Here is a 24,552-nt window from a genome sequence, read left to right on the forward strand (position 1 = left end):
GAAGAGACAGCTGGATCACAGAGGTGTGCAGTAAATAAAATCAAGACCTGTTTTAGATGGTGGGGGCCGGGGGGGGGGGGCGCCATGGGGAAGCAAGAGGGACCAATCCAGGATAATTCCCTGGTCAGCTCCTCCCCCATCCACCATCACCACCAGCAACCAGACTGATTCTAGAATATTCCAATAATCTACTGCTATTAAATATAGTGGTTTAGAACAACTATAATTATCTAATTATTGCCTTTCGTGGTCCGAGACGGGGATCAGGCTCAGCTAAGTGGTTCTTGCTCAGCGTCTCTCATTTGTCTCCAGTGAAGCCTTCCTCCCCAGGTCTGGGGGCTGTCAGATCTGCCCTGAGGTTTCTGTCTCCCACTGGGGCTGTTGGCTGAACACTGTGTTGTGCTTGGTCGCTCAGCTGTGTCTGACTCTTTGCAACTCTGTGGACGGTAGCCCACCACGCTCCTCTGTCCGTGGGATTTTTCACGTGAGAACACTGAAGTGGGTTGCCATCCCCTCCTCCAGGAGATCTTCCAACACGGGGGTCAAACCCGTGTCTCCTGCGTCTCCTGCATTGCCGGTGGATTCTTTACTCGCTGAGCCATTGGGGAAGTTGGAACACTGCTATGGGCCGAAGCGTGTCCACCATGCCTCACAATTCATATGTGGAAGTCAACCCCAACTACTTTAGAACATGACTGTATTCGGAGAAAGGGTCTTTAAAGAGGTAATTAAGTTAAAACAAGGTCATTAGGGTGGGCTCTAGTCAATATCATCAGTGTCCTCATAAGAGCAGGAGACTGGAAGGAAAACCACACGAGGACACTGGGGAGAAGGTGGCCATCTACAAACCAAGGAGAAAAGCTTCAGAAGAAACGTACCCTGGGTCTTGAGCTTCCAGAGCCCAGAATGGTGAAACAACACACTTCTGTTGTTTAAGGCCCCAAGTCTGCATTCTGCAGACCTAACAAACCAGTACAAATTTCCACCTGCGATCCGCCCACGGAGCCTGTGCGTCTTCACAGCATGGCATATGGCTTCAGAGAGGAGTGTCCCAAGGGGACCAGGTGCACACAGAATGACCAGGTATGACCCAGTTTTAGAAGCCACAGATTCAAGACAAGGGAACACTGACCCACTGCCTAATGAGACGATGATCAATGTCATGTTGCCAGGAGAGCATGCAGAATAAAAGATCTTGTGACCATCTTGGAAAACACAACCTGCCAGATCAGGCTGGTAACCCCAGGGATTGGCAACAATGTCATCAGCCGAGACAGAGATTACAGGAGGAAGAGGAGAAGGTCTGGGATGGGTTAGATCAGCGGTCCCCAACCTTTTTGGCACCAGGGACTGGTTTCATGGAAGACAATTTTTCCATGGACTAGGGTGCGGTGGCAGGGTTGGTGGTTTTGGGATGATTCAAGCACATTATACTTACTTTGCACTTTATTTCTATTATTTATTACATCAGCTCTACCTCAGATCGTAAGACATTAGACCCAGAGGTTGGAGGTACCTGGGTTAGAGGATGAGGGAAGGCATGAAGAGGGTGAGCTGCCCAAGCCTGTGACCATTTAGGTGCACGTAACCAACCACCAGGCTTCCCTGGTGGCACGGTGGTAAAGAACCCGCTTGCCAGTGCAGGAGACACAAGAAACTTAGGGTCAATCTCTGGCTTGGGAGGATCCCCTGGAGAAGGAAATGGCAACCCATTCCAGTATTCTTGCCTGGGAAATCCCATGGACAGAGGAGCCTAGTGGGCTACAGACCAGGGGGTCACAAGAGTCAGACATGTCTGAGCACTCATACACACACATCCCCAACCATCAGAAAGTTAGATATGTGAATGGGGGCTTCAGGAACATGTTCTGGGTTAGAACTGTCAATTTAGGGGCTCTCAACATATCAGACTTAAATTGAAGAAAGTAGGGAAAACCACTAGACCATTCAGGTATGACCTAAATCAAATCCCTTATGATTATACAGTGGAAGTGAGAAATACATTTAAGGGTCTAGATCTGATAAGATAGAGTGCATGATGAACTATGGAATGAGATTCATGACATTGTACAGGAGACAGGGATCAAGACCATCTCCATGGAAAAGAAATGCAAAAAAGCAAAATGGCTGTCTGGGGAGGCCTTACAAATAGCTGTGAAAAGAAGAGAAGCGAAAAGCAAAGGAGAAAAGGAAAGATATAAACATCTGAATGCAGAGTTCTAAAGAATAGCAAGAAGAGATAAGAAAGCCTTCCTCAGCGATCAATGCAAAGAAATAGGGGAAACAACAGAATGGGAAAGACTAGAGATCTCTTCAAGAAAATCAGAGATACCAAAGGAACATTTCATGCAAAGATGGGCTCGATAAAGGACAGAAATGGTATGGACCTAACAGAAGCAGAAGATATTAAGAAGAGGTGACAAGAATACACAGAAGAACTGTACAAAAAAGATCTTCACGACCCAGATAATCACGATGGTGTGATCACTGACCTAGAGCCAGACATCCTGGAATGTGAAGTCAAGTGGGCCTTAGAAAGCATCACTATGAACAAAGCTAGTGGAGGTGATGGAATTCCAGTGGAGCCATTTCAAATCCTGAAAGATGATGCTGTGAAAGTACTGCACTCGATATGCCAGCAAATCTGGAAAACTCAGCAGTGGCCACAGGACTGGAAAAGGTCAGTTTTCATTCCAATCCCAAAGAAAGGCAATGCCAAAGAATGCTCAAACTACTACACAATTGCACTCATCTCCACGCTAGTAAAGTAATGCTCAAAATTCTCCAAGCCAGGCTTCAGCAATATGTGAACCGTGAACTTCCTGATGTTCAAGCTGGTTTTAGAAAAGGCAGAGGAACCAGAGATCAAATTGCCAACATCCACTGGATCATGGAAAAAGCAAGAGAGTTCCAGAAAAACATCTATTTCTGCTTTATTGACTATGCCAAAGCCTTTGACTGTGTGGATCACAATAAACTGTGGAAAATTCTGAAAGAGATGGGAATACCAGACCACATGATCTGCCTCTTGAGAAATCTGTATGCAGGTCAGGAAGTAACATTTAGAACTGGACATGGAACAACAGACTGGTTTCAAATAGGAAAAGGAGTACGTCAAGGCTGTATATTGTCACCTTGCTTATTTAACTTATATGCAGAGTACATCATGAGAAACGCTGGACTGGAAGAAGCACAAGCTGGAATCAGGACTGCCGGGAGAAATATCAATAACCTCAGATATGCAGATGACACCACCCTTATGGCAGAAAGTGAAGAGGATCTAAAAAGCCTCTTGATGAAGGTGAAAGAGGAGAGTGAAAAAGTTGGCTTAAAGCTCAACATTCAGAAAACAAAGATTATGGCATCCGGTCCCATCACTTCATGGGAAATAGATGGGGAAACAGTAGAAACAGTGGCAGACTTTATTTTGGCGGCTCCAAAATCACTGCAGATGGTGACTGCAGCCATGAAATTAAAAGACGCTTACTCCTTGGAAGGAAAGTTATGAACAACCTAGATAGCATATTCAAAAGCAGAGGCATTACTTTGCCAACAAAGGTTCGTCTAGTCAAGGCTATGGTTTTTCCTGTGGTCATGTATGGATGTGAAAGTTGGACGGTGAAGAAGGCTGAGCACCGAAGAACTGATGCTTTTGAACTGTGGTGTTGGAGAAGACTCTTGACAGTCCCTTGGGCTGCAAGGAGATCCCACCAGTCCATTCTGAAGGAGATCAGCCCTGGGATTTCTTTGGAAGGAATGATGCTAAAGCTGAAACTCCAGTACTTTGGCCACCTCATGCGAAGAGTTGACTCATTGGAAAAGACTGTGATGCTGGGAGGGACTGGGGGCAGGAGGAGAAGGGGAGGACAGAGGATGAGATGGCTGGATGGCATCACCGACTCGATGGACGTGAGTTTAAGTGAACTCCGGGAGTTGGTGATGGACAGGGAGGCCTGGCGTGCCTCCCTGGGGTCGCAGAGTCGGACACGACTGAGCGACTGAACTGAACTGAACTGAACATATCAGACGTCAGAGGCTGAGTCCACCCACAGAGTGAAAGAAGATAAGGGGTGAGGGAAAATATCAGCTATTTATTTCTGCACAATAAACCATTCCAAATATTAGTGGCTAAAAATAACTACAGTGGACCCTTGAACAAGGTGGGGATTAGGAATGCTGATCCTCCATCAGTTGAAAATCTGCTTATAATTTTTTTTAATATTTATTTTTATTTATTTGACTGCATCAGGTCTAGTGGCACAATGAAGTATCTTTCCTTGAGGCCCCTGGGCTCAGTAGATGCAGTGTGCAGGCTTAGTCGCTCCACAGCATGTGGGATCTTACTAACAGTTCCCCAACCAGGGATTGAACCCACATCTCCTGCAAGGCAGATTCTTAGGGAACTTTCTACTTATAAATGACCCACCATATATGTGGTTCCTCAGTATCCATGGCTCCATATCCACAGATTCAAACCACCATGGATCGTAAGGCACTGCATTATTCATTACTGAAAAAAACAATGTATAAACGGACCTGAGCAGTTTAAACCCAGCTGTTCAAGGGTCAGCTGTATTTATTACTGCTCCATAGATTGGTTGGGTAGTTCCTCTTATGGCTTCACCTGGCTCACTCATGTGGCTGCATGTGTCTGGATAGTGAGCTAGAAGGTCCCAGATCAGCTCACTGACGTGTCTGGTTGATGCCAGCTGTCAGCAGAGGATGGGGCTCAGCGGCGACAGCTGGAACACCTGGCCTCTCTTTCCATGTGAACTTGCACTTAGGCTTCTTCACAGCGTCATGGACTCAGGGGAGCAACCCAGAGGGCAAGCGTCAATGCACAGGAGTTACCAAGTGCGTGTACTACCAAGCTAAGACCTTATTGGCCAAAGAAAGTCACAAGGCCAAAATCAATGTGGTAAGCCACGAGACAAGATGTCACTGGCAGCCAGCGCTGTAAAAACACACTACAGGAAGGAACACCAGGTGGGCCTCCACATATTTTAGGATTGGGCGGGAAAGAAACCAAAGAGGGAAAAACCAGGAGAACCAAGAAAGAACCAGAAGGGTGCAAAGCTAAAGGAGCAAGAGAGAAGTGAATTCCACAAGCATGTGCAGAGCCAAGACAGGAATGACCTTGAGAGTGAATGTCTCACCCTAGCCCCAGCCTGAAACCATCCTCTCGATGTGACAACCTAGAGGTGTGCTGCTGCTGCTAAGTCGCTTCAGTCGTGTCCGACTCTGTGCGACCCCATAGACGGCAGCCCATCAGGCTCCCCCGTCCCTAGGATTCTCCAGGCAAGAACACTGGAGTGGGTTGCCATTTGGTCAGTTTCCTCAAATTCCCAACAATCATTTCAGGTGTCAGTGTCCCAAAACTTAAGCACCAAATACAGCTCAGTGAAAGCAATTCTGTAAATCCAACCAGTATGCTCTAAATTTTCAAACTTCACTACAGCCTGGCTTAATTCACTAGAAAGCCCAGGGTTTTCAAATGGTTTTTGACCCAAGTCACAGAGAAATACCTTTGCATCAAGATCCAGTGCATGTATGCTCACAGATGCACATCTAGGCCAGCGTGCACACATGTACACATGTGGCCAAGATGACAGTTTCCTGAAACATAGGAAAGATCACAGTAATAGACCACCTGTTCTATGTGCAAAGTTTTGTCTCATTTTCTATTCAATTTTCTTTTCGAATACTAGTCATGCCCTGCTAAATTGATTTCACCACCCACTCATGGATCATAAATTACAGATTAAAAAACACTGACCAAGGCCATCCAGAGCAGAAGTCTGAAAACTGACCAAATCCCGCCTTTGTTTGGTTTCACCTCTTGGGTTGCTTTCATTTGTTTTAAGAATTTTAGGCCTTCAGTCAAGCCTCCCTTCCGCTGTACCATTTCCCAACTGTCTGATAGCCAACTGCTTTATTCACCTTCACACTTGCCTGGCCCCTGAATGCATTTCTGTTTGGGCCTTCTAAGTCTCTCCGTGCTAAAGGAAGAGCTGTATACATTTATACATCCCATGAATATTGAATACATGTCTCTCACCTGCCAGCCACATTTCAGGCACTGGGAATACAGCAAGAGGACAAAACCCACTGCCTTCACAGAGCTGAGATTCTAGAAGAGGGAGACAGACAACCAAAACAAAAAAGAATATTCTTCATTAGATGCAGATAAATTCTTGAGTGAAAGTAAAGTGGGAATGGGGTCAAGATGCTTTAAGAGCCACCAGATTGCAGGCTTCGAGCCCCTTTGTGGAAACAAGGTAGCCCATCTGTCCCCCCACCTCAGAGAGGTGGGTTGAGGAATGGAGGTAGGGGATGGTCAGAATCTTCCCCAAAAAGAAAGTTCCCAGACAGCCCCAGCAGGTAAACCTAATCCATCATGCCCCCAAAATACTCTGCCCAAGAGCAAAGCACCAGTAACTTTAACCTAGAAAATTTCAAAATTCCAATAAGCCATTAAGGGGGAGCCGTGGCAGGACATTAGTCGCGGACATGCCGGCCCTGGGGTGGGAAGCCCTTGGGGGTGTATTTCAGACTTTTCCCTCATTCGCAGCCCCCTCACCCTCTGTCCCGCAGGATAAACGGCCACCTCATTAGTTCTGCACACATGACCCTCTCGACCTGGCTCCTGGTGACTGCGCCTGCCTTATCTCTGGCCTCTTCTCCCTCACATTTTCCGCTCCAGCAAAGCCAAACACGGATCCGTGGGGGCTTTCACGCTTCTGTGCCTCTGGACACGCTGTTCCTTCTGCCTGGAAGGCCGCCGGCCGCCTCCATCCCCGCATGCCCCTGCCCCTCCTCAGCGAGCTCCAGTTCATCCTTCAGAACCCAGCCTGGATGTCCCCTCCTCCAGGAAACTCCCCTGAAGCCCCATCTCCGTCCCGAGCACACACCGCCCCCCGCCCCGCTTTATTTATTTTGCTTTGCTTCTCTGCACTGTAATTACCGGTTTCTCCAAATTTCTCCCCTCCCAAACTCGGGCCTCCTCAAGAGCGGGAGTTCTGTGGGCCACTCGCTTTGCACCCAAAAGCGACAAGTCCCGAGCTCGGAGGGACAGAGCTTCCACTCCGGCCCAAGCCGGCTCCAAAGGCCCCCGTTTCTGCCCTCCGCCTCCCCGTGAGCCCGCGGGGATCCGCGCTCCAGCATTTCCCACCCGCCCCTCAGGCCACCCCCAGCCCCGCCGCCTTCCCCAGCACCGGGCCGGCCCCTAGCACGGCCGCCCGCCCCCTTGACATCACCAGCCGCCGGCGCCCCGGCCACGGGACTACAAGTCCCGACACGCCCCGCGGCGGGCGCGCATGCCCAGCGGGCCGGCGTTTGAGTGGCAAGTTGTTTGTTACAGCGAACACCAGCTGCTCTCCGCGCCGGGCGCCGCGCGCCGCTGCTCCGCCAGCGCTGCCGCCCTCGCCCGCCGCCTGCCCGCCGCCCGCGGCCCCCCTCGCGGCTCGGCGGGCCTCCCACTTTGTCCGCCCCAGCCCGCCCGGCGCCGAGCTCCGGGTCCCCCCGGCCGGCTGCCCGCGGCGCTCCGGTGCCGGCTGGGCGCGCGCAGGGGGGCGGGGGCCGCGGCTCGCCCCCCGCGGATGAGCCGCCGCGGAGCGCGGGCGGACGATGGAACTCCACATCCTGGAGCACCGGCTGCAAGTTGCCAGCGTCGCCAAGGAGAGTATCCCGCTCTTTACCTACGGCCTGATCAAACTTGCCTTCCTGTCCTCTAAGACCAGGTGAGCGCGCGGGGACGCGGCGCCGGCCGGGGAGAGACAAAGAGGCGCACCCGGGCGGCTGTCCTCGCCGCCGCGGCTCGGAAAACAACTTCGAGCCCCGGGGAGCGCCCCCGCCCCGCCCCCGCCGCATCGCTTGTCTTGTGTTTGACAAAGCCACCCGATCTGCCCTCCAACTGGGTCCTTCCACCCCGAGCCACCCACCCCACCCCCCAACGCACACACACAAGAGGCACCCCTGCCGCTGTCTCCCCCCATCTCAGCCCCCTTCCCATCCTCTCCCCTAGATCCAGAGGGCCAAGCAGGCAGCTGTGACGAATCCGTTAATGAATGAATGAACGAACGAATGAATGAATGAAAAACAGGTGTGGACTCGCGGCGGTGTTAAAAAAAAAAAAAAAACTAAGCCCCCCCCCCCGCCCCATCCCCCAATCCCTCCGTTGGGCCGGCCCCCGTCGTCAGGGCGGGGGAAGGGATTCTGCTGAGCGCGGCTACCCAGAGCAGAAAAATCATAAAATCATTAGTGGGTGTTTATCTCAAGGTGCCTGCGACGATTGCGGACGGCGCCGGAGGCTGGGGGAGGGGAGGAGAGGGGAGGGGGCCTGCGGGTGAGGGTCGCTGTGGTTCTTTCTCTTGGGGTCCGGGAAGGTGGGGGACGGCGGCGGGCGGGGGGGCTGTTTTGCCGAACCGTGGAAGGGGGAGGAGCGGGCGTGTTTACGGCTCTGCCTTGAGGCTGGGCTTGGATGCTGCAGGGGGAAAAATAGTTGAAGGCCTTGGGAGGTTGAAAAAAAAAAAAACCCAAGTTGGATTTTTCCCACTGCCGGTCAGGGTCTGACTTTGTGAGCCCCGGTCGGGCTTGGATTAGGATGATGTTTTTTTAAGGAGCCGGAGTGTGAGTGCTAGCTAGCCGCTGTAACTTAAATCCCTTGTTTGTCCACCATTGTGACTGTTTAAAGGGATGAAGTTGTTGCTGGCTAGGCTTTTCGGGGGTTGAGACGGAGGTAGTTCTTCTTCTCTGCAAAATGAATGAATAAATTACAGATCAAGGTTAACTTAAAATGACGGGAGCCCCTAGGCTACCCCCTTGGACGCAAGCTCACGGGGAGCTCCCGGGATGTGGGGGGAAAATTCAATCCGAGCCTCTTATCTGCCTGTTAAAGTTCTTGCCTGGAAATCTCACTTTGATGTGTGTGTGTGAGCCGGCAGCTCAGTCCCGCCATTGTTTGCGAGACGGAGCAGAGAGCCAGTGGCATCTTGTTTACTTTCTTCTCTGGCTGCCCGGCTGCCTGGTGGGGTATGGAGGGTTGAATGCTCACCTTCCCTGGGCCCTGGCTCCTTTGATTGCAAAGGTAATTATTAAACAGGTCATTTGAAAACAAAAGCCACCAGCTCAGATTCTGAACCTCTCCTCCCACCTTCTGGCCCCCCACCCCAGCCTCTTCCCACTCTTGATACCCACCCCTCCTGCACCTACCTGCCGTCTGCTCCCCACCCCCAGCCTGTCTTGAAATTCCAAGGCTGGAGCTAAGAGAGAGAGGCCTTGTTTTTCCAACCCTTGGCCGTCAGCCCCAGGCAGCCCCCCTGGCTGATTTCTCGGCTACCATTCAAAAGACCAGGATGATGACTCAGGCTGCTGCTGTGCGGGGGCCTGGGTGCTGGCAGGAGGGGGCATTTGGGGGCTTCTTAGAAAGGCAGCCAAGGGCCACTCCCTCTGTCCCATTCCATTTGTGGGGGATTGGCCCCCACCCCAGGGTCCAGTTTGGAGGTCTCATAGATAGGCCTGTCCTGGGGGTGAGCCCCTGCTGACCTGTCTGGACCAGAGAAACCCCACCGATCAGTAGGTCCCGCTTCTCCCTCTCCTGCAAGAAGCCCAGGTGATCAGTCCAGTCTCAAGATGACTCAGAGGTCAAAGGTCATCTCCCTGTCTCCAGGATCTGGCTCTAGAAGGTGCTGAGCACATTTGTCCAATGGCCAGAGGCCTGCCTCCCAGGCAGGGCCAGGTTGCTGACTTCAGGTTGTGACGAGCCCCTTCATTGCCCCTGTGACCGTGGCAAGGTCCATCTCCTTCTCTGATTCTCACTTTGTCCATCTGTAATGAAGATAGCACGGCCCGGCCCTGTAGGTTTCACAGAGCTGCTGTGGGTGTAGCGTGGAATGATTGTGGAAATTGGCTTTTCTGCACGTAGAAGGGGGAGCAGGGTGTGGATGTGTTATTGGAGCAATTTTCAACAGTCAGTCATCCAGGTAGAACTTTTGGTCCTTTTTTGATTCATCCATCAGTATCTGCCCCCAAGTGGTGGCCCAGAGCCTTGTCATATTTGTCACTGTGTTGCCTGTTAACAAGTTTTCGGTCACTCCCTGAAGGGGCAAACCCTTGGCGTGGCATTTGAGACCCTTTGGGATCTGAATCCAGAATTCTCATCTTGAGTTAGACATTTTCTGGCACAACTGTGTGACCCACAATTTACTTCCACTCACACCTCCCTGCTTTAGTTCCCTCTTTTTCTGTCTCTCTTTCTCTGCCTGAAACCCCCTCCTCCCACCAGTAAATTCCTGTTGAACCCTCAAGATCTAGTGTTATCACCCAAAACTTTCCTGAACCCCGCTTCCCTCCACCCCCAGCAGACTTAGTCACTTCCTCCCGCTCATGTCTACCTGGGTGGAGGCTTGGGAGGGATGTGGCATCAATAGATGCCCACTCCCTGTGGGGGTGCAGCTGGGTTCAAGAGATGCTGAGATCCCTGCCTCTTCCTCTTCAAAGCCCCAAGCCTGGTGAGAGAGAAAGAAGAGGCCATCACAGCAGAGAGGGGAGTGTCTAGGGCCTAGCAGCTGGATCTGGGGGATGACCTGAGAGAGCCTGGAGGACTTCCTGAAGGAGGTGGCACTGCATCTTAGGGCATTAAAGTGGGAATTAGCCAGATCCTGGTTCAGGATCCTGCATATACCACAGTACAGCTCTTCGAACTGGGGCTTCCCAGGTGGCTCAGGGGTAAAGAATCCACCTCCCAGTGCAGGGTGGTTTCAATCCTTGGTTTGGAAAGATCCCCTGGAGGAGGAAATGGCAACCCCCTCCAGTATTTTTGCCCAGATAGTCCCAGGGAGAGAGGAGCCTGGTGGGCTGCAGTCCATGGCATCGCAAAGAGTCAGACACAACTGAGCGACTGAGCACACGACTCTCTGAATTAGGTTTTACACCTGCTTTGCAAGGAAGGAGTCTGAGGCTCAGATGTTAAGTGACTCATTCAAGGTTACACTGTCAGTGTAGAGCCTGAATTTGAATCAGCGTCTTTCTGGCTCAAGTTCAGAAATCTGCTATTACAGGTTCAGTGACACCTATATTCAACAGTTTTATCCAGCCCATATATTTGCAGCATACTGTCCTAAAGCTTTAGGAACATGCCTTCCACCCTGCCTAATCTTCCGCTAGGAATGCTTGTCCCTCATCACCCCCCATCCAGATGTCCTACTTCCTCACTGTAACCATCACCTCTCAAGTTTTGTCCATAGGAGCATATCGTTTGCTTGTCTTACTCTCCCACCACCTAGTTTATAAACCTTACTTTCAGGAAGTTTTTTGTGCATCTTTTTATCTTTTTCTTCTCTCCCACCCCCCTGCCAGTACCAGAGAAACCAGAACTACGCTTGCCAGTGTAGGAGATGTGAGAGACGTGGGTTTGATCCCTAGGTTGGGAAGATCCCCTCAAGGAGGGCACAGCAACCCACTCCAGTATCCTTACCTGGAGAATCCCCATGAACAGAGGAGCCTGATGGGCTACAGTTCATGGGGTCGCAAAGAGTCGGACACAACTAAAGCGACTTAGCACTGTTGTTTGTACCGTGTGTTCCTAAGCGGTGAAGACACCGGGTTTGGAGAAGTAAAGCAGCCTGCTCAAGGTCACAGAAGAAACAGAATTGGGATTTGAACCAGGTCCTTTCTCCGCTGTGCTTAGCACTCTGCTTTGTAGGCACTTAGTAACTGCTTACTTGATGGATGTCCGGCTCGTGCAGAGTGACCCAGATTCCAGCCGGAGTCTTTTCTGAGAGCCTTAAGGGCTGGAAGAGGCTCGGCAGACTGAATCACACCTGGAGAAACAAGGCCCAGTGCCCCTGCCCTGACTGTCAGGGCAGCACCTGAGTGTGGCTGGAAAAGGGGGCAGAAGGCAGGCTGAGTACATTTATTCTAGGCCCAGGGCTGGAGGGGGAGACCTGAGGTGAGCCAAATCATGGCTGACCAGAGAGCTTTCCTTCAGCCTTGTGATAGCCTGAGGTTCTGTAGCCTGGCTGAGGGCCCACTGGAAAGCCCACCACACCATTCCAGTCTCATCTCATATGGCTCCCAGCCACACAGATTATTTGCATGGATACACACACCCTGTGGTGTCTCTAGCCTCAGGCCTTTCTTTCTCAGCCTGGAATGCTGCTCTTTGCCCTACCCGCTTTGTCCCCTTACTTGTTCTTTTAGACCCCGTATTAGCCTCACCTCCGCTAGGAAGTCTTCCTTGACGCACAGCTGAGCTCAAATCCTTCCTCTGGTATGGTGGGCTTAATCCCAAGAAGATATAATGTGACCAACCATGGAATATAGTTGGGATCCTTTGGGCTGCAAATAAGCTGGCGCAAACAATAAGAAGTATGAACTTTGTGCCATGAAGTCATGAATTGCGCTGTTTGAGGGCTGGTAACTTAAAGGCTTGATGTCATCAAGGGCCCAGTCTTTCTCTTTGGCTCTGTGGAATGGCTGGGGCACCTCCAGGCAATATGGCCAGTCATGGGAAGGAGTGGCGAGGATCCTGGGGACAGAAAAGGCTGTTGCCTTGAGAAGTCTATGAGAAAACCTTTCTGGGATCACATTCCCCTCATACACAGACTTCCTCATCTCATTGGTCAGAACCAGGCACGTAAGTATATCTCCACCAATCACAGGCACAGGAAATGAGACCATCACAAGCCAATCAGGATGCACCATGGCAGCTGGGGACACCTGGCTAGAGTCTTGGGGCCATCTGGAGATGGAGCTCCTCGGGGACCCCCATTTGCTCTCTGCAACCACAGAAGGCAAAACTGGCAATAATCAATAAGTGTATGATGAAAACAACGACAACAATAATAGCCGATGCTTATAAAGCACTTAGTACACTTCAGGCACTATATCTGTTAGTTCATTTAATTCTCACACAACCCTCAAAAGTTGAAGCAGGATTGTCCCCACTTTTCAGGTGAGGAGACTGAGAACCTTGAGTGCCCAGGGACACACCCAAGTGGTAGAACTGGGATTTGAACCCAGAAAATCTTGGATGGCATCACCGACCTGACTCATATGAGTTTGAGCAAACTCCAGGAGACGGTGAAGGACGGAGGCTTGGTGAGCTGCAGTCCAAAGGGTCACAAAGAGTCAGGCATGACTGAGCGACTGAACAACAATCTGGTTGTGGAACCTATCCTGAGACTTCTCAGCCAGGTCTAAAATCACACTGGTTTGGACATACCCCCTCCTGGGGGCCGCTGAGCAGAGGTGTCACTGAGAGGCCATGACAATGAAGCTGGGGCAGGGGCAAGATCATTATCCTGAAATGCAAGTTGGGGGTGGGGGCACAGGAAGCTGCAGCATCCTCTTTTTGCCCATGAGATGCTCGTATCTAGAAAGTCCATCTCTTTTGATTGGCAAGAAAAAGCACCTAAGTGATACGCAGTAAGCCCGTGCTCACAGAAACCCACACTGCCCGCCTGGGCCGGATCTGCTGTCTGTTAAGTCTCAGGTTTGGTTTGGCCCGCAATCATTCATCCACGGTGCTGCCTCTGGGAAATCTTGCCAGTGAGCCATCGTGAGCACTGAAGACTTAAGAGGCATTTACAGGAGAAAAGCTCAAAATTGCAAACAGTCCACTGTTTCCGAGGGTGTTGGGCTGAGGCCACTGTTTGATCACTTTAGGGAAAGACAGATGAGCAGGGGAGTGAGGGCCTGGGGCCTGGCGCCTCGGGTGGAATCTCAGCACCCCTGCATCCTGGCGGTGTGACCTGGGGCGCGATGTTTGACCTCTCTGTGCGCGCCGTTTCTAAATCAGAATAGTGTTCATGCCCCCCGCCTAGGTTGTTGTGGGGACTTAGACAAACCGTGACAAGCACTTCACATAGAGCCTGGGGTCCACTGCGGACCCCAGTGTTAACTGAGAAAATGCTCTTTAAGCTAGCCGTTGAGAGTCTGTGGAGGCAGAGTTTGAAAAGCCCAGGGTTAGGGGACTTGTTAAGGCTCCTTAACGCACACACAAAGCTATGTGTGTGCGTTAAGGAGCCTTCAGCTATGACAAACCTGGACAGTGTATTAAAAAGCAAAGACATGACCTTGCTGACAAAGGTCCGTCTAGTCAAAGCTATGGTCTTTTCCACTAGTCACGTACAGATGTGAGAGTTGAACCAGAAAGAAGGCAGAGCGCCGAAGAATTGATGCTTTCAAACTGTGGTGTTGGAGAAGACTCTTGAGAGTCCCTTGGACTGCACGGAGATCCAACCAGTCCATCCTAAAGGAAATCAGTCCTGAATATTCATTGGAAGGACTGATGCTGCAGCTGAAGCTCCAATACTTTGGCCACCTGATGCAAAGAACTGACTCGTTAGAAAAGACCCTGGTGCTGGGAAAGATTCAAGGCAGGAGGAGAAGAGGCTGACAGAGGATAAGATGGCTGGATGGCATCACTGATTCAATGGACATGAACTTGGGCAAACTCCGGGATATAGTGAGGGACAGGGAAGCCTGGCATGCTGCAGTCCATGGGGTCACAAAGAGCTGGACACGACTTAGCGACAAAACAATGCACATACAGTCACACTCTGCTATAGGAGGTGGAGAGTCTGTCACTGCCCTCCAGGAACCTCGCTGAGGACACCAGGCGTTCAGGGTCTCTGAGTGTGACAGCCAAAATGCTGTAGCATCACAGTTGTCGTTCAGTTGCTAACTCGTGTCTGATTCTTTGCGACCCCGTGGACTGTAGCCCACCAGGCTCCTCTGTCCATGGGATTCTCCAGGCAAGAATACTGGAGTGGGTTGCCATTTCTTTCCCCAGGGGAATCTTCCTGTGTCTCCTGCATTGGCAGGCGGATTCTTTACCACCGAGCCACCTGGGAAGCCTGTAGCATCCCAAGCTACAAGCAGTTAAAGCTTCCTAGAAGAGATGGACGTGTGAGCTGAGTCTGAATGGAATGGGGAGATGTCAGGAGGTGGAGGTGCTGGGGACGAAGGAAAACAGGCTGGGCCGTGAGCAGGAGTGGGTGGACACAGATGGAGAGAGTGGGGGAGCACAGAGCCAATCCTCACGCCTGTCTGGAGTATCCATGGCCTGTCGCTGCCCCAGAGAAAGACACAGGCTCAGCACCAGCTCCAAAGCCCAAGGTATGGGAAGTACAAAGTTATCCTTGGCCTGCCCTACATCCACCTGCTTAGTGAGGTCCACACCTCTTCCTGCTCATATCCCCCTAAATTATCCAAACCACTTTCCCACCAGTCCCATCTGCCCCCAGGGCAGTGCAGATGGTTGGCACAGCCAGAGCCCTCTGGGCAGGAAGAACCAAAGCCTGGAGGCTGGAAAGAGAAAGGTGGGTGCAGGCCAGGACTTGTGGCCGTGTGACCACAGCTTGAGACTGGTGTAAATTGATCTGTTTTGCTCATGCAGAAACCCTGCAGTGTGCACTTGCTGTGCGCAGGGCCCTGTGGGAGGCACAAAAGGAGCTCCGGTCCAGTGGAAAGAAAAGGTGTGTTCTCTGCCAAAGACAGAGGGTGACAGGCCCAAAGACCCAGAAGGAGGTGATGGCTGCTATTGCGGGGGCTGAATGGAGCCCTGTGACCCCACCAGAGGCTGGTGCTGGGGTGGATGTCATGATTCACTGTGAATCCCTGATTTTATCTGTGCCTTGCTCAAAACAGTCCCTTCTCACCTTGTCCCCAGATCCTGGTTCATGCTCCTTATCTGGCATTGCAAATATTCTTTGATCTGACTTCTTATGTCCTCTCTGGCTTTGCTCCCTGTCTCCACCTCATATGCCCTAGTTTTAGAGTAACTGTGGTAGTTTTTAAATATCCCAGATTCTTTGACAATGTTCCCTTGAAAAGCTAGCTAAAGCTCCCTTACCTGTACGTGTAGGGTCTGGATTAGTGACTTTCTTCTAATGAGCAGAAGGGCCAGAAGTGATCCTGTGATGCTTCTGAGGCATCAAAATGGTAGCTTCTGCCTGGCATGGCTTTGCTCTGCCTCTGCCTTCCACTTGCACTGTGGGAATCCAGCTGCCATGTTGTCAGGACGCTCAAGCATCCCTGCAGAGAGGCCCATAGTGGAGTGGTGCTGAGACCTCCCAGCAGCTGCCAGCCTGGGAGTCACTTTGACCTTAAATCCTCCTGCCCCCAGGCAGGCCTTCTGGTGACCACAGCCCCAGCCTGCACGTGGGCTGTGACCTCATAAGAGACCCTCAGCCAGAAGTACCTATTTGAGCCAGACACACCTGCCTAGCCCGTAGAAACTGTGAAAGCTACACCAGTTTGTTGTCTCAAGTGACTTAGGTTTTCAGGCAATTTGTCATGCAGTGGGTAACTGATAGAGTGACTATGTAATTTATCATCTAAATGGGGACACTTCTGAGAATAACAAGGAGCACTAAAAATAATTACCCCAGACAACAGGGCAAACCAGAATGTGTGATCACCCTAGCTGGCTTTCATCTGGCCAGACAGCTCTCAAAGCTGCCTGGGGCTGGGTGAGTGACTTTCTAGAATCACCTGTGCCTCAGGCCATGGGGGGAGGGCTTATCTCCCCCTGTGCTGGCCCCAGGTGCGGTCCAGGCCTCAGGACCAGAGCTTCAGCGCACTGACTCATCTTCTGTTGCAAAGCCCTGAGCTTGCACGTGTTGGCAAAGGATTTTCTTGTAACAGACCTCTGATCTGAGGAACTAGCCCTGAATGAACCAGCCTCGTCCCACCTGCGCTGGTTGTCCAAGACCCGGTGCTGCTTCTTAACCACCATGAACATCTCCCCCAGCTGCCAGTCCCCCAAAACCTTATTCCTTGCCTTAAAGGTAACATCCTCTTTGTGACCCCATGGACTGTAGCCTGCCCTGCACAATTCCATGGAATTTTCCAGGCAAGAATACTGGAGTGGGTTGCCATTTCCTACTCCAGGGGATCTTCCCAACCCAGGGATTGAACCTGTGTCTCTTACATCCCCTGCATTGCAGGCGGATTCTTCACCACTGAGCCACCAGGGAAGCCAGCACACATATAGTGGACTTATAGTCCTTTCCTTATAATGGACACACTCACACCTCTAAGGCCTGGCCTTAAAAGCTTGGGGTTTTCTTGCCCACCCATATTCATGGCAGCATTATTCATAATAGCCAAAAGGTGGGAGCCACCTAAGTGCTCATCAACAGATGCACGGATAAGCAAAATGTGGTCTCTACAGATAATAAAATATCACCCAGACTTAAAAAGGAATCGTGACACATGCTACAACATGGATGAGCCTTAAGGACATTGTGCCAAGTGAAATAAGGCATTCTCCAAAAGACAAACACCGTGTGATTCTACTTGCATGAAGTACCCAGAGAAGTCAAATTCGTAGAGACAGAAAGTTGAGTGGTGGTTGCCAGAGGCTGGTGAGGGCGGGTGAGTGGGGAGTTGTTATTCAGCGGGTATAGAGTTTCAGTTTTGCAGGATGAAGAGTTCTGGAGATCGGTTACACAACAATATGAACGCACTTAACTACTGAAAAGTCAGCTTTAAAATGATCAAGGTGATAAATTTGATAGGATGTATGTTTTACGAAAATTTGGGCACTGGGTGGGAAGAGATAGCGAGGTGAGTGTGCAGAATCAAAGGGCAGTGTGGTGGGTGAGCAGATGGCGGTGCGCCAGGGCAGCGTGGGCGGCAGAGTCAGACCGAGGGGAAGTGCTGGCACCCAGCGAGACAGCTGCTTAGAGCACGTCATGCATGAACTCACTTAATCCTCACAACAACCCTTAGCACGTAGGTACAGTTACTGGCCCCATTTTACAGACGGGGAAATTGAGGCACGGAGGGTTCATGCCTCGCCCAAGATCACAAAACCAACTAGTGAAGAGCAGTTTTTTTTTTTTAAATAGCTTTATTGAGATAAAATTCACATAAAATACCATACAACTCACCCTCTTTAAGTTTACAACACAGTAGCTTCTTGGGTGGGCTTTCCTGATGGTCCATTGGTAAAGACTCTGCCTGCCAGTGTAGAAGGGCCAATCCCTGGGTCAGGAAGATCCCCCCTGGAGAAGGAAGTGGCAACCCACTCCAGTCTTCCTGCCTGGGAAATCCCATGGACAGAGGAGCCTGGCAGGCTCCAGTCCATGGGTTCGCAAAAGAGTCGGAGGTGACTTAGCGACTAAACAGCAACACGACAAGCGGCTCGTGTATTCAGAGTTGTGCAACTGTTGCCACCGTCTTAATCCCAGAACTCGTCCATTGTCGCCCTAAAAGAAACCGTACCCCTTAAGCAGACATCCCCAGCCCCTGGCAGGACTAATCCACTTCCTGTGTCTAGGGATTTGTCTTCTCTGGACGTTTCATACCAACGGGATCATCATACGGTATGTGGTTCTTTGTATCTGGCTTCTTTCACTGAGTATCAGTCGTATTTTTAAGGTTCATCTGTGTTGTAGCCTGTATGTCAATTCACCGTTCCTTTTTACTGTAGAACAATATTCCATCGTATGGATGGACCACATCTTGGTTCATTCATCCATCGATGTATATTTGGATGGTTTCCCCATTTTTGTTATTATGAAGATTGCCGCGGTGAACGTCTGTGTGTAGATGTTGGTGTGAATATGTGTCTGCATCTCTCTTGGGTAGATCCTTGGAGTAGGAATGGCGCGTCAAGCAGTAACTCTTGTGTGTAACGTTTTCAAGACCCGCCAGGCTGTTTTTCAGGGTGGCTGCACTGTTTAAAATACCTGAGAAGTAGGGCTTTGAACCCAGGGCCTCTGGCTGCAGAGCCCATGTTTGTAAACCACCATATTAGTTTTGCCTGGGTAGGAGCCTGGAGTCTCCTTCCGGTCAGATGACCCCAGCCTGGACTCAGGTTCTCTGTGCACGAACAGGATTATGGGGCAAGAATAACCCAGATAAAGCACCTGGCCACAGCAGGCTCCGCCCATGGTCCTCCTGGGACCAAGCTCACCAGAAGTTGGTGTCACCTAAGTGGGTGCATCTCTAAGGATGTGTCATATGGAGGTTCCCGTGGCTCTTGGGCTCTTTGGAGACCACTGCCAGATACCTTCCATGTCTCACCTGTCTGGAATGGGTGGTTGCTGAAGTGGTGGGCTCCAAGAGGCTCGGGGGGCGCTGGGGTGGCCATACCTAGGGGCCCTGGGGAAGGGTCAGGGGAAGGCAGGCTCCCCAGCTGACCCAGCCTAGGCTGTGGCCATTTGACCTAAGCTGAAGCTGCCGGGAACTGAACAGTCCCGGGAGGTGGGGAGGGAGAGGCGATCCGGTCAGGCTTCTCCTCCTGCACCGGCGGGGACCCTGGACAGGAACAAGGTGCATTCTCTGAAGGTAGGGTTCATTTCCCTCCAAGGCGGACCTCCTGGGCGCTCCCCTGGACTTTCCTCCCCACCCTCAGTGCCAGCCTCTCCCCACCTCACGATGCATTCCCTTTCTTGGGCAGAAAAGGCAGGGGGTGGAAAGGTGTTCTCCAAGTTCAGTCTTTTTCCTTCGGAGTTCAAAGGAGTTCAAAAGTCACTGAGGCGGTGACTGATAGAGTGGATTTAGAACAAGCAAAGCTTAGCCTCAGAGATCTTTCTTGAGCGCCTACTACGTGCCAGGCCGTGGTAGGGTTTCCATCCTTTTCCCTCCCCAGCCCACAGGGGAGACAGCAGTCTATTACTCACCCCCAGTCACGCGGCGGACACCTAGCAGACGGGGGTTCAGGCCTGTGCTAAGGCCCATTTCTCAGGGCATGTGCATACGTGGAAGAGTTAAGAAAACGTGTATTTAATTCAAAGTCCACCTCTTACCAGGGCTTCCCTGGTGGCTCAGTGGTAAAGAATCTACCTGCCAATGCAGGAGGCGTGGGTTTGATCCCTGGGTTGGGAAAATCCCCTGGAGTAAGAAATGGCAACCCACTCCAATTTTCTCGCCTGGGAAATCCCATGGACAGAGGAGCCTTGTGGGCTACGGCCCATGGGCTTGCAAAGAGCCAGGCACGACTTAGAGACTAAATCACCACCACCACCGCCACTCGCCAGCTCTGTGACCTTGGGCAGATTCTTGAGAGCCTCAAAGGAGGCTCAGTTTCTGCATCTTTAAAATGGTCATCAGTATATGGGGCCCTTTGCGTTGCACTGAGGATTAAGTAGGGAACTTTATATCAAGGGCTTAGGCATCCTACCCACAGTGAGCTGGTTATTCGTATGAATTCACGGGATGTTATTTTGGGGACCGAAGTGCCCTTCACTGGGCTGCATGCCTCAGGGGTGGCCTTGGTTCCCACAGCGCTGATGGTCTGCTCAGCTTTGGAATCACTGGAAGGGCTGAGCTGGTGGGTGCAGGATGGAATGTCTAATTCTGATTTTTTTTTTTTGACGAGGGACTTTTTGCTCGCAGCAGAGTAGGAGTCTGCAGGCATACAGACCTGAGAACCTTTGGGGTTAGGCAGGGGGCCCTCTGTAAGAGCAGCTTGTCAGAACCAAGAGTACTGAGGTCCGCTCCCAGCCAGGTCCTGGGACCTGTTTGCTGCACCCGGAGCTGCCTGACTGATGCTTAGACTCCCTGCCCATCCTTGGCCTGTCCCAAGTGGTCCTCCTCATCTGCCCAGACCTTCTCCTACCCTCCTCTGCATCCCCACGTCCATCTGTCTCTATCGAGCCCTTCTGCAGGCCCTTTCTCTAACCATTCCGCCTCCCTTGCCTCCCTCACCAGACCCCTTGACCCTCATCGTCCCCTCCAGGCTCTTTCCCAACAGGAGGGCAGCTTTGATTTGCACAGAAATCTAATCCCATCTTGCGACTGTGAGATGTGCTGGGATGAAGTCCAGGTCCTGAGCAGAGGCCCCGCCCCGCCTTCTCTCCTTTGCTGCTTCGTTCCTGCTCCCCGCTCCCCTCCGATGCCCGGATCCTCCTCTCTCCCCAGGACAACCTCTACTTTGCCCACACTGTGCTTTCTGTGGGAGGGTTTATACGTAGCCTTAGGATGGGGGACAGAGCTGTCACCCCCGCTTTGCAGAATGAGCTGTAGAAGTGGGAAGGAACACGTGGTGTCCCTCTGTTTCGGCAAGGGTTAGGATTGGGAGCCTGCAGGTGGACGTCTGGGGCAGGGAGGGTTCAGAAGGGTCTCCTTGGACTCCACCCCCTTCACTGCCTCCCGGTGAGACTAGGGAGGGGCTCTCAGAGATGGAATCCATTTCTCCCCTTCCCCGGGCTTGACCCCAGGGAGGTGCAGTGCTGGCCTGGGGATCACCCCACGATGAACCACCTGGTGGAACTCATTTGCACCCACTCGGGCTGGAGCCCCCTGAACTGAGAGTCCTTGTGGGATGGTTGGTCCACATCGTCTCCTGGAGCCAGGTCTCTGAGGACCCCAGCAGGTAGCCCAGGTGGATGGAGTACATGCTTGGAGCAATGAAACCGCATTTTTTTTTTTTCTCTCTCTTTTTAATTTTATTTATGTATTGGCCAAACCACGTTGCATGTGGGATCTTAGTTCTCCGAGCAGGGATGCACCCTTCCTGCATTGGAAGCTCCGAGTCCTAACCACTGGACCACCAGGGAAGTCCCCACATTTCTTTTTTTATCTGCTCTTTTCTAAGTGCTCTTCAGAGTAGGCCTACTCAGAGTGATGGCCCCTCAGCTTCCCTCCAGCCCTTTTCCTCCCTCTGCTTCTCAGTCCAAATCAGCCTGGTTTTAACTGCCTTGAGTTGTCAACTTCCACTGAAAAAAACGCAGAAAGCGATCACACCCTGTCCGAGGGCCGTTCAAGGATTAAATGAGATCCAGCAGGTCAGGTCAGAGAAGGCACTGGCACCCCACTCCAGTCCTCTTGCCTGGAGAATACCATGGATGGAGGAGCCTGGAAGGCTGCAGTCCATGGGGTCGCTGAGGGTCAGACACGACTGAGCGACTTCACTTTCACTTTCATGCATTGGAGAAGGAAATGGCAACCCACTCCAGTGTTCTTGCCTGGAGAATCCCAGGGACGGGGGAGCCTGGTGGGCTGCTGTCTATGGGGTCGCACAGAGTTGGACACAACTGAAGTGACTTAGCAGCAGTAGCAGCAGGTCAGGTGCTTAGGTGGGTGCCCAGCCCTGCGTCTGAGTGCAAGGAGGGTTGCGGGACTGGAGACACTGGCGATCATAAGACCCCTCAGTGCCCACCTGTACTGCCGGCCTCATTTGGACACCAGCTGTGATGCTAAAATGCCCCATGAAAAACCAAACCATTGCAAGATTGCCCTGGGTTAATGCCCCGAGGAGCGGTTGTTCTCAAAAGCCTGGACCTCTGCATCCTCCCCAAGAATGAAGGTTCTTGCATCATCACCCCTGTCTTGACCCGGTGCACACACCTCTGTCCTGTGAGGTCAGGTTTCCTCTGCAGCCTTGTCCCTTCTCCTTCCAAGGGCAGGAACAGGCCCCGAGGGAGCAGCTAGGCGAGTGTGAGGTCCCGGGAAGCTTGTGCCTCCAGTCTCCCAGGGCTTATCTGTCATCTGTCACCCCAGGGGGAATCAGGCCCATGGGAGGGTGGCCGCGGAAGGCAGAGGCCGAGAGTAGAGAGACAGTTCATTCTTGCTGTCTGGGGTTTCCTGACACCTGGCCTGGATTCTTGGCCCTCGGGGGTTCATTCATCTCCACTAGTTCTTTTTTTTTTTTCTTTTTAAAATATTTATTATTTGGCTGCACTGAGTCTTAGTTGCGGCACATGGGATCTTTAGCTGCGGCGTGGGAACTCTTAGATGCAGCCTGTGGGATCTAGTTCCCTGACCTGGGATGGAACCTGGGCCCCTCTGCATTGGGAGCACAGAGTCTTAGCCACTGGACCACCAGGGAAGTCCCCCATGATACCCATTCTGTGCCACATGCTGGCCCTTTGAGGACTTGAACCCCGACCCTGGACTCACTACGCACAGCATGGTGGGGGAGACAGCTCTCTCCAGGCTCTTGACGATGCTAGTCTAGTGAGAGGAAAAGTCCTCCAGGCTCGGGAGTTCGAGGTGCAGGGAAGAAATACAGTGGAGTCCAGAGGGGTCGGAGCGGGCTTCCAGGAGAAGGGGCATTTGAGCCAGGCTTGAAACACCAAGGTAGGGAAGGGACTTCCAAGAAGGAGGAACAGCATGTGCTGGAAGCCCAGAGGCCTGGCTGGTGTGGCCCACAGTGAGCTGGAGCACCCCGGGGGCTGGAGAGGGTGGCCCTGTTACGAGGGGAGGGCAGGCTCCGTCCAGCCTCCTCCATCAGGATCTGGTCACTGGGCCAAAGAAGGCTGGAGGAGGAAATGGCAACCCACTCCAGTATTCTTGCCATGAACAGAGGCGCCTGGCAGGTTGTAGTCCATGGGGTTGCAGAGTCAGACACAACTGAGCCCACATGCAGGCAGGCTAGTGAAGTGCCACTTCTGCATGTATACTGGGAAGGTTGGAAGCAGGGTCTCACATTCACAGCGTTACTCACAATAGCAAAAACATGGAAGCAACCCAGTACCCATTGACTGATGAATGGATAAGCGAGATGTGCGGTATGCCACTGTCCGTCACCTCCCCGTGTCCCCAGATGGTCTGGAGATGCTCAGTACCCCCCTGTCCCTCCCCTCCCAACCCCGCACTTACAGAATGTGGTTTGGGCCACTCTAACTGGCCTAGTGCTCTGGTCTCTAAGAGGGGGTTTGGAAGGTGAGCAGAAGATCTCAGGAAGGTTTGGGTTGCTGTTTGTCCTCACATGGAGGCTGGAGACCCTGAGATACCTCCCCCATCCTTTGTTTGCCTACCCGCAAAGGGCTCAGGCTTACTACTGGAGGGTGATGACCCAGCAGCTTCCAGCAACTTCTGCAGGGAGCCCTGCATGGAAAGAAGGCAGAGCCCCAGGGTCTGCTTTAAGATGACATGTCACCTGGCCCCTTAGGTGCTCAGGGTCAGCACCCGTACCAAGTAGAGGGTTGCAGGTGGGCAGGAGATTCTCATCGGTCCTCCTGACATCAAGCTGTATCTGGGCCGTGCCCCAGCCCTGGGCAGGAAGGTCACCACACAGGTCAACAGCAGGCCTGGGCTTTGACCCCCAGCAGTCTGGCTTCTGACACCACGCCCTTGGCCACTGTGCCCTCCTTCCCACACCTTCTCAGGGTCCCCCTCTGGCACCCCACTCTTACCTGGCTCCCCTGCCTGGACAGTCCAGCCCAGCGCCGCTGCCTCCTTGCCTGTTTTTTTTTTTTTTGGATAGATAATAAATTCATAATTTATTAGAATTCCAAAGGTACACAAAAGTACCCAGTAAAAGCTCCCTCCCACCCTTATTCTTCAGCTACCCAGTTCCCACCCCCACAAGGAGATTGGTGGATCTTGGTGATATTTTCTATGTCTGTCTGTGTGTATATATACGTGTATGTATATATATGCAAATACGCATATGCAATATTTTCCCTCTTTTTTTTTAAACATAAGTTGGTATTTCCCTCTTTTTTTTTTTTTTAAACATAAGTTGGTATTAAACCATGCTCACTGTTCCTGTTCTGCATTGTGGATTTTTCAGCTGAAATTCGTCTTAGCAATACTTTGCATCCCTCCTTTTAACCACTGGAGCTTCCCTGGTAGTTCCTCTGGTAAAGA

The 24,552-nt window shown here is 51.9% G+C and overlaps 1 protein-coding gene and 1 long non-coding RNA gene across 5 annotated transcripts in view; one reads left to right on the forward strand and one right to left on the reverse strand.

The window, feature by feature from the left end:
- The first annotated feature begins 7,482 nt into the window (after window positions 1–7,482).
- The window catches only part of CASTOR2 (cytosolic arginine sensor for mTORC1 subunit 2), a 54,494-nt gene continuing 37,424 nt past the window's right edge, over window positions 7,483–24,552 (forward strand). Inside the window, exon 1 of one of the 2 annotated variants that reach the window (XM_002698179.7) lies at window positions 7,483–7,739. In XM_002698179.7, coding sequence (XP_002698225.2) covers window positions 7,627–7,739 — 113 coding nt within the window. In that variant the 5' untranslated portion in view covers window positions 7,483–7,626. Of the gene's footprint in view, window positions 7,740–8,075; window positions 8,102–24,552 lie in introns of those variants that run through there. The other variant, XM_024985424.1, reaches the window with a different exon arrangement.
- Window positions 8,269–16,162, reverse strand: LOC132343867 (uncharacterized). 3 transcript variants are annotated; one of them, XR_009492866.1, is made up of 5 exons: window positions 15,857–16,162; window positions 12,217–12,526; window positions 10,392–10,505; window positions 9,544–10,069; window positions 8,269–8,751 (listed from the first exon to the last, which is right to left on the reverse strand). It is a non-coding gene; the product is annotated as an uncharacterized lncRNA (long non-coding RNA). The 3 variants fall into 3 exon arrangements; XR_009492867.1 differs by having other exon boundaries at window positions 9,544–10,505; window positions 12,217–12,347; XR_009492865.1 differs by having other exon boundaries at window positions 9,544–10,505.

The sequence above is a fragment of the Bos taurus genome, chromosome 25 (genome assembly GCF_002263795.3).
Source record: "Bos taurus isolate L1 Dominette 01449 registration number 42190680 breed Hereford chromosome 25, ARS-UCD2.0, whole genome shotgun sequence".
NCBI classification, from domain to species: Eukaryota; Metazoa; Chordata; class Mammalia; order Artiodactyla; family Bovidae; genus Bos; species Bos taurus.